At 53.3% G+C, this 9,055-nt stretch overlaps 1 protein-coding gene across 1 annotated transcript; it reads left to right on the top strand.

Annotated features, from left to right (window-relative positions):
* Nucleotides 1-2,066: 2,066 nt before the first annotated feature.
* On the top strand, nt 2,067-8,766 carry LOC130706407 (nuclear RNA export factor 2-like). Its single transcript, XM_057538297.1, has 17 exons — nt 2,067-2,132; nt 2,743-2,826; nt 2,942-3,052; nt 3,163-3,243; nt 3,382-3,451; nt 3,598-3,686; nt 3,806-3,913; nt 4,100-4,209; nt 6,009-6,045; nt 6,428-6,496; nt 6,580-6,635; nt 6,779-6,886; nt 6,993-7,051; nt 7,160-7,275; nt 7,371-7,413; nt 7,984-8,056; nt 8,577-8,766. The coding sequence occupies exons 1-17, from the start codon at nt 2,082-2,084 to the stop codon at nt 8,764-8,766; spliced, it is 1,455 nt and encodes a 484-aa protein (XP_057394280.1). The 5' UTR covers nt 2,067-2,081.
* Nucleotides 8,767-9,055: the final 289 nt, after the last annotated feature.

Genomic DNA, 9,055 nt, shown 5'->3' with positions numbered 1-9,055 from the left:
ATAAAGATCCTAAATGTGTATGAACACAAACAACAGAGCCTCAAAGTACATGAATCAAAAACTGGTGGAGCTGAAAGGAGAAAGAGCCAGATCTATAATTACAGTGGGGGCCTTCCACACCCACCTCCCTCTTAGCAAGTGACAGAATTACCAGAGAGAAAATCAGCAAGGATATAGGAGACCTGAATAACACAGGAAACTAACGAGATCTTCATGACATAAATAGAACAGTCTGCCCACCAACAGCAGAGTACAGGTTTTTCCCCGAGGGTCTCTGTAACATTCACCAAGTTAGACCATCTCCTCGACCATCAGACAAGCCTCAGTAAATTCAAAAAGAACTGAGGGACTTCCCTGGTGGTGCAGTGGTTAAGAATCCGCCTGTCAGTGCAGGGGACACAGGTTCGAGCCCTGGTCAGGAAGATCCCACATGCCGCGGAGCAGCTGAGCCTGTGCGCCTCAACTACTGAGCCTGCGCTCTAGAGCCCTCGAGCCACAACTACTGAGCCCGCGTGCCACAACTACTGAAGCCTGCGTGCCACAACTACTGAAGCCCGCGCGCCTAGAGCCCAAACTCCGCAACAAGAGAAGCCGCCGCAACGAGAAGCCCGTGCACCACAGCGAAGAGTAGCCCCCACTAGCCGCAAGTAGAGAAAGCCCGTGTGCAGCAACGAAGACGCAACGCAGACATAAATAAAGAAATTAAATTATTAAAAAAAAAAAAGAAGAATTGAAATGTCCCAGAGTGTGTTCCCTGGCCACGATGGAATCAAATTAGAAACCAGTAATAGAAAGCAAAAAGAAGAATCCCTAAACACTTGGAAATGGTGGCTGACACATCATTCCAGGTTATCATTCACACCCTTGTTATAGAAGAGCTGAAGTGAGGAAGAGTTGCCTGCTGAGCTGAAAGGCATTTCAGGCTGGCCCAAAAGAGAGCTCACCCTGGCTCTTTCAAACAGAGTATTGTTCAGGGCAAGGCTGGAGGGAGGGAGACAGTTCAGGAGGCTGTGACATCAGTGCCACCTGACATTAAAGCTCCTAGTGCACTGGCAAAGGAAGTCCAGCTAGCTTGCTGGTTGTTAGTGGAATCGGTGTGGTGGCTGATTGGATTTGGGAAGCACGAGAGAGGTATTGGTGTGGTTGTTGGAAAGTCCTGAGAGAAGGCAAGATTCGGGTGCCTTCCTGGTACATATATGACTGGTGTCCAGTCTAACCCATGGACGCATACACCTCAGTTCCTTATCAGTCCTGCTCCACTGTGTTAAAAGTTTCAAGGCAGTTGTCCTCTCCTCCCTCCTCCTTCTCCTTCCTCTTTCTCCTCCTTGTCCTCCTCTTCCTCATCCTGCTCCTCCTCGATTCTTCCCCTGATAGTGCCATCTGTCGGATAAGGCTGTCCTCTCTGCACAGGCAGAAGAGTGTCCTTTCTGAGGTTTGTGGGATTGGTCCCTTAGGCCAAGTTGGCACTTGCCTGCCCTACCATCCTGTTACCTAAGACATGGTACATGGTAAGTGCACCACCGATGTGTCTTCAAACTTGTATTTTTGTTCCTCTTTTCAGAATACAGTGATGGTGGTAGACCACCTCAAGGAAGAAAGAAAGGTTGTAGTTCTTTCCCAGGTAATTCTGGCAAGAGGAGCCCTCATTATGAACACGGTGGGGGTGAGCCTCAGCCCTCACACCTCCAGGAGGATGATGGAAACGTGGTGAAGAGGGATGTCCAGGAGGACCCCGAAGTAAGACAGTAAGTGACCAGGCAGCAGGGTTTGTACACAGCAGCCCCTGGGACTATGCACCTCTCTTACTCTCCGTGGACTAGTTTTTCTTCTGTCACTGCAAAACTGAAGCATGCTAGAAGTGAAATAATGGTTGAGCAATCCTAATTGTAGTGCTGGTGTCAAAGAGACGAGGGTGTACAGAAGACTTTCTTAGCACGTATGGCCACTCACCCTCCTTCTCTCCACATCCCCCCTGCAGCTCTTCCTGTACCATCCGAGGCAACGAGAGGACAGTGAGATTGGACAGTGAAGGCCACATGCATATGACTGTGTGGGGAAACAGAAAACCTCTGGAGAGAGAAATGCAGGAGAACACACAAGATGGAACCCCAGGGAGCTGGTTCAGGGTCACCGTGAGTATCCTGGAAAATGTATGGAATGTGCAGGAGAGAAAAGTCAGGGGGAGTTGTGTTGGTCTCATGTAGAGATGCTGGTTTATTTCACTGGGGACAGCTTGTAATCTGTCCTTTTTATGACCAGGAGTTAACAATCTTGTTCATCTAAGGGCAGATTCAGAGAAGCAGTGTAAAGGGAACAGGCTGACTGTGAGGAGAACGGAGGAGCCTGTCTCAGAGCAAAGATGGAAACTACTGCCAAGGATATGGAGCAACTCCACATTGGAGGTCTCAGTTTGGCAAGCTGAGTGTGGGAGATGGAGGGTCGAGCCTCTGGAGACCTTGTCTGAGGGGCAAGCAGTGTCTGCACTGGGTAGGATCTCCTGGAAATTTATAAAAGGAAGATCATCTCTGACACCTTGACTATTTGGAAGAGAGTTTGACTGGAGAGAAAGAGTATTTAGGAAATCCATATTACACACACCCATAAGAAATCATGCCGATGGTCCCTTCTTTAGAAACCCTGTCAAGCTCAGTAGAAGGCCGGAAAAGAACAGGAAAAGGTTCGTCCTCCAGCCTAAATTCCTTGTTGTCTGTCCTCTCTCCCATCCCTTCTTTTCATCCTTAGATTACTTCCAGGATAAAGTATGACAGGATATGGCTAATTAACTCAATCCAGCGCCATTGCAGTGTCCCCTTCACTCCAGTGGACGTAAGAGAGGATGCCGAAGCCAGACGCGTGGGCACAGGGAAGGGGGAGAGAGAGACCTGGTTCAGCAGGGTCTGTTGGCTTCTGATACTATTGCTGTTGCATTCAATCCCTGTAGTTCCACTTTATGCACGATGGGGCTCAGTTCTTTGTCCAGGAAGCTAGCACTGCCTCTGCATTGATGGAGGTCAGCAACAAGATTTGTGACGAGGAGAGCCGAAAGGTGTGTGTTGCGGGCATTACCTGTACCTCATCCTGAGGAAGGAGTACAGGCCAGGGGCTGGTTGTCTTCTTTGGAACTAGAGTTCCTGGTGCTTACCCCACCTCTTCTTCCTGCAGATACCTGTGTTTGTCAGCCCCTCCGCTGCTCCCTACTCTGTGCGGGATAAATTGAAGCCAGAAGAAATGGAGCTGCTAAAAGTAATGCAGACTCAAGGCATTTTGTGTGCCAGCGCTCAGACCCACCTCTCCTTCCTCCAGCCCCCCGTCCCCCTCGCCCCTGATTTCCCTGCCACCACCACAGCCTCAGAGCGGCTCTCTCCATCTCTCTCTCCGCAGCTGACCTTGAGCAAACGATTTGATGTCTCCCAGCAAGCTCTTGACCTCCGGAGGCTCTGCGATGACCCAGGTACAGCTGACAGCAGTAATTCTAGGGTGGGCGAGGGCAGAGGGGTCTTCCTGGAGGGAGACTTAGGGATGGTAACGTGGGGAGGGGCTGGTGCTGACCCCAGACCCCACTCAGCCATCTGATTCCCTCCCCTCTCCTTCCTGAAGACTTGTTGGGCCATGATATTGATATAATTCTGAATCGAAGAAACTGCATGGCTGCCACCCTGCAGATCATCAAAAAGAATTTCCCTGAGGTGAGGCTGTAGGCCCAGTGCTGGTATTAGTGTAGGGGGTGGAAGAGATGGGGTGAAGGGCAGATTTGTCTCCAAGGTCCTAGATAGTAACCTTCACTCTACCTCTTCTTGCCCCAAAGCTGTTGTCCTTGAACTTGAGCAGCAACAAACTGTACCAGCTGGATGGCCTGTCTGACATTTTACAGGTGGCCCCCACGGTCAAGATCCTGAACCTCTCCAAAAATAAGGTGAGAAGAGGGAGCCAGATCAAAGTTGGGTTGAGAGTGGGGAGGGGGCGTGTTAGTGGCCATCAGAGTGATGACAGGAGGCAGGTGAAGGTACCTGTGGGGGAGGGAGGGGGCTGGGGGTGCAGAGAGCCGGATGTCCCTCTTTCCCTGGGATTCCTTTTCCCTCTTCCGCCCCATATTTCTCAGCTGACGTCTGTGTGGGAGTTGAGCAAGATGCAAGGGCTGAAGCTTGAAGAGCTGTGGCTGCAAGGGAACCCATTGTGTGGCACCTTCCCCGACCAGTCCACCTATGTAAGGTCAGTGTGAACACCCTGTCACCCTTCCTGGTGACCTTCACCCGTGGGAGCCTAGACTATCTGTGACAGTGCCCCTTTGCCAAAGGTGGCAGCCCTGGTCTTCTGGGAGGATCAGAGGCCCCACCTTCTGCTCTCTCTGTGCCTATCACCGGTGAGGAGTTTCCTTCCCCTGACCTGCTCACCTCTGCAGGGGCTCTGGGGTCTGTTTCCAGCTCTCTGCGCCCAGCTATGTTCCGCCAAGGCCTCCCAAGAGTGTGCCGCAGGAAGCAGGGCTTCTCCTCCTCACCAGGACCAGGAGCGACCAGCCTTGATCCAGATGCTGGCGCCCTGGACTGAGAAGGGTCCTCCAGTCCAGGGCCTCTTGCTGAGAGAAGCCTTCCTTCTTCGTGCTGAGATGGCGTTTGCCTCCCCCATTCTGAGAGGGGCCCTCTTCCCCTTCCTCCAAAGGGGTCCCCCCTCGTCTCCCAGGTTGACATGGGGGCTTTCCTGCGCCATGCTGAGGGCTGAGGCCGTGGGTGGCTGCTGTCATGACATCCATTCTGCTGGCCCAATGCCAGGAGCTGGACCCTCCTTGGGAAAAAGCAGGGCTCCTTGAGTCAAGGGGCCAGACGTGGGCCCCCGCCAGTGATCAGAGGGCTTCCTGAGGCAGGAGTGGAAGGCAGAGGGCAGAGGTGGTAGAGGAGACAGAAGGACAGGGCTCTCAGGGGCACTTTCCATCCCTCCCTGCACACGTCACGTCATCCCATCTGGTCCTTCACAGGAGCCCTGGGCAGCCTGAGACAGGTACGGTTCCTCAGATAAAGAACGAACTCAGACAGGTGCAGGGGTCATCAGGAGAGAAGACGGTGATCATAAGAGTGGGCCACGGATCCTCAGCCCCATACTGAGCTGGGACCTGACCCTTTCCTCATTCTGGGGGAGATGTGCCCCCACGGCGGCCCTGGTTCCCATGCCCAAGTCTGGCTGAACTCACACAGGTGACAAAGTTTCAACCAGCATCCAGTGGGGCCCCAGCCCAACATGGGCATATTTTCCATTCCTACCTGGTGTGTCTGGGCGATTCTGGGGCAGGCGAAGAGCCGCAACAGGGGCGCCGTTTCCCCTTTCTTCTCTCTTCTTCCCTGACCCCGACCACGGGAGAGCTCCTTTCCCTTCCCTTTGTTTTCTCTCTCTCCCTTGTCTCTGTGCCCCTATGTCTCTCTCATCTCTCCCCTCCTACCTTCACTCCCTTTCTGCCTTCATCCCCTCCATCTCCCTCCCTGAGCCCCACCTCACTCACCTCCCTGGCCCAGCATCCTGGGCCATCCCTGGGGGGTGTCCGGGTCTTGCCAGAGTGCTGGACCCCCAGTGAGGTAGCAGAGCCCCGGGCCCCCACCCCATTCCCTCTTCTCCCCACAGCCTTCAGTGGGGCCCTGGAGGAAGGAAGGGAGGAGAAGGAAGCCCTGCAGTATGGGTTTGAAATGCTGCTCCCTGTGGCACTGGAGAAGGGAGTGCGGGTAGCCTGGGTGGAAGCTACCCAGGCGAAGGAGAGGAAGGGAGGGAGGGAAGGAATATTAAAGTGAAGGTATTGAGAGAGATGAGGAGACAGTGCCTTTCAGACAGTAAGCTGACAGATGCTCAGTGCTCAACAGGGAAGTGGACCGAAAACCCTTAAAATCAGAAGCAGAGGTGGGCAAAGGGCGCTGCTGGATGGGCCAGAACACACTGATCTCTGTTTATGGTATGACTGTTTTCACTCAAAGGAAGCATTGCAACCTTGAACTATCAACCATCTCTTCTCTATTTTTGGTTTTGGACAGGGCCATCAGAGATCGTTTCCCGAAGTTATTACGCCTAGTAAGTGCCTACGTAAATCATTGTCTCTTATGAATGTCGGTGATCTCTGCCCCTGCCCTCAAGCCCTTTGGGTCTTGCCTAGATCACATATTAGCATCAGAACCTTAACCATTTTGGGGGGCATGGACTCCTGAAAATGACATGGATAGACTTGCTGGAAAAATACCCATAAATACACACACGCACACACACAAGTTGAATATAACACTAGAGACTTCCAGGACCTCATGATGAAGACATCCAGTATAAGCTTTCCCATGGAATTTCCAGGGCCCTTTCACACCTGACCTCTGACCCTCACCCTCCTAGGCCCATCCTTTTCCCCGATCATCCAGGGCCACTCCCCTGGTCTCCACTCCTGACTTCCTCTTCCCTTCTCCAGGATGGCCAGGAGTTACCGTCACCAGTTACCGTTGATGTTGACACTCCCTGCGTATTAAAGCCCTGCAAGGTGAGGAAGAGGATCAAACAACATTTGGGGTGTTGCAGGGAGGCTTTATCCACTGCATAGTCTCAAATGCCATTTGATTCCAGGGCAGCTACTTTGGATCTGATGAGCTGAAGAGCCTAGTCCTGCAATTCCTGCAGCAGTAAGTACCTCTGGGAAGCTGAGCAAGGGTGGGAAGGCGAGGACAGGTGAGGCCACCTAAGCACAGGTCTGCTCAGGGGAGTTTCCAAGTCTCATTTGAGGTGCAGACCACAGAGATAGACTGTCCTCATTGCTCCCGCTCAGGTTCTACTTGATCCATGACTATGGAGACCGACGGTGTCTCGTGGCTTTTTATCACGAGGAGGCCTGCTTCTCCCTGACCATTCCCTTCCACCCCGAGGACCCAGCCCCGTGAGTATCACAGCACAGGCTCTGCTCCTGGGCCGTGTGCCTCCCCAGCAGACACAGGCCAGCTCCTGCAAACACCCACCACCCACTGTTGCTCTTTGTCTCCTAGAAGCAGCTTGTGCGAGTACTTCAAGGACAACCGGAATATGAAGAAGCTCACGGACCCCCGTGAGTGTGTGATGGGAAGACTGGGTGGGAAAGGGCGGTGAAGGGGTCAATCATAGGGCCCAGGGCATGGCAGCCCCTGACCTTCGCTCGCTTCCCCTCCCCTCACAGACCTGCGGGTCCAGCTGCTGAAGCACACAAATCGTGTCATTGTGCACACCCTCTGTGTGTTGCCCAAGACTCAGCATGACTTAAGCTCCTTCGTGGTGGACACGTGGTTCCAGACGGTGAGCGCCTGCTTCCTCCCTCGGGCGGGCCCAGGAAGCCGCAGGTGGGTAGGAGGTGCAGGTGGTGACTGGGCGCCTGGGCTCTTCCCTTTCAGGAAACGATGCTCTGCTTCTCCGTCAGCGGGGTGTTCAAGGAAGGTGAGTGTGTGTAGATCCCCACCCCAGATGCCCCACTGCTGCCTCCCCCTGGCCAGGCTCACTCCCAGAACCACCCAGCTTCCCTGACCCCTTCCCTTCCCTTCCCCTCCCCTCCCCTCCCCTTCCCTTCCCCACTGTGTTCTTCAGCCCTCAGGGTTCCCACAGACAATCCAGGTCTGAGCTGTGTCCATGCCTGTCTGCCCTGCACACCCTGGGCGTTGGGGACACAGGCTGTGGAGTTTGGTGGCTCTCATCCCAGATACTCACTCTGAGAACTTGGGCCGTTAGTTAACCTCTCAGTTTCCTCATTTGCAAAATGGGGTAGTAGTATCCACCTCTTGGGCGGCTGTGAAAAACGCATCCCGTGAATTTGTGTAGTGGTGGTCAGGGGCCCTGTCACTGGGCGCAGACTGCTCCTATAGTTGCCCTCCCGATTCCCGACACCCTGGCCCCCGTGAACAACTGCCCTCTCAGCATGAGTGTCCAGTCACAGCCTGACTGGGGACCGCCGTGTGAGCGTGTACAGCACGTGTGGCTCTAAGGGGTACTGTTGTTTGTTTGCTGTTGAAGTGGAAGGAAGTTCTCAGGGCTGTGTGCGTGCCTTCACCCGGACCTTCATCGCTAACCCTGCCAGCTACTCCAGGTGAGAGCCCTGTTGTGGGCAGGAATGCCCATCCCCACCTGGGCTCAGGGGCGTGGGAATGTGGTGGCGCAGACCTTAGGTTTACTCGGTATTGTGGAAAGCCAGCAGGGAGATCTCAGGAGCAGTCTAGCCTAGTGGTTAAGAAGAGCATGGGCTCTGGAATCAGCCTATACGTTCTCTCCTTGACCCAACACTCACTCACTGTGTGACCTTGGTCAAGTCACATGACCTCTCTGTGACTCAGTGTCTTCTTCCGAGAATGGGAATCAGAGCGTCCACCCCTTGGGCTGTGGTAAAGGGTAAATGCGAAATTGCCCGTGGGTTGGGGATAAACCTATAAATCGAGTGAAGGTGGTAGACAGTCTCTCCAAAGGTGGGCTCTGTGGGGAGGGCCAGAGGTACCAGTCAAGGAACCTGGGAGACAGACACAGGAGGGGCGTGGGAGGAACCTGGTTGCTGAGTGCCAGTGGGAGCAGAGTCAATATTGGGGGTGTGGGTGTCCATCCAGGCATTGTATGAGGGCCCACTTTTCCTTCAATCTGTGCATCATGAATGACGAGCTGTTTGTGAGGGATGCCAGCCCCAGTGAGACCCAGAGTGTGTTCTCCATCCCAGTGCCTACGCCCACCTCCAGCTCCATGCACACCCTCTCCCAGGAGCAGCAGGACATCATGCAGGCGTCCTCCACCCGACCTGAGGTGAACCTCTAGTGGTCTCAGAAGTGAGTGCTGGGTTTGCGTGGGCATAGGAGGGAGCTGGGAGGAGTAGAGGAGTGATTAATGGGAACTTGAAGGTAATTATTTTACATCTATTTTTTTCTTACAAACGTTTAGTTGTGAGAAATTCCCTAATTTCATACTAATACCTTTCCATGTATTATAAAATACAGGTTTCCTATCTTATATACTGTTTTGAAACTTCTTTTATTATTAGTACCAGCATTTCCTCTCAGTATATGTGAAGCTACATTATTCTTTCTAAGATCAATATATTAAACAA

Source organism: Balaenoptera acutorostrata, chromosome X (genome assembly GCF_949987535.1).
Source record: "Balaenoptera acutorostrata chromosome X, mBalAcu1.1, whole genome shotgun sequence".
Lineage (NCBI taxonomy): Eukaryota > Metazoa > Chordata > Mammalia > Artiodactyla > Balaenopteridae > Balaenoptera > Balaenoptera acutorostrata.
This window is presented reverse-complemented; position numbering and strand designations above follow the sequence as displayed.

Coding starts and splice junctions, on each gene's coding strand:
- LOC130706407 (XM_057538297.1), top strand. CDS start 2,082: ATGCAGGAGAACACACAAGATGGAACCCCAGGGAGCTGGTTCAGGGTC. Junction 3,914..4,099: donor TGAACCTCTCCAAAAATAAG/GTGAGAAGAGGG, acceptor CATATTTCTCAG/CTGACGTCTGTGTGGGAGTT. Junction 4,210..6,008: donor GACCAGTCCACCTATGTAAG/GTCAGTGTGAAC, acceptor GGTTTTGGACAG/GGCCATCAGAGATCGTTTCC.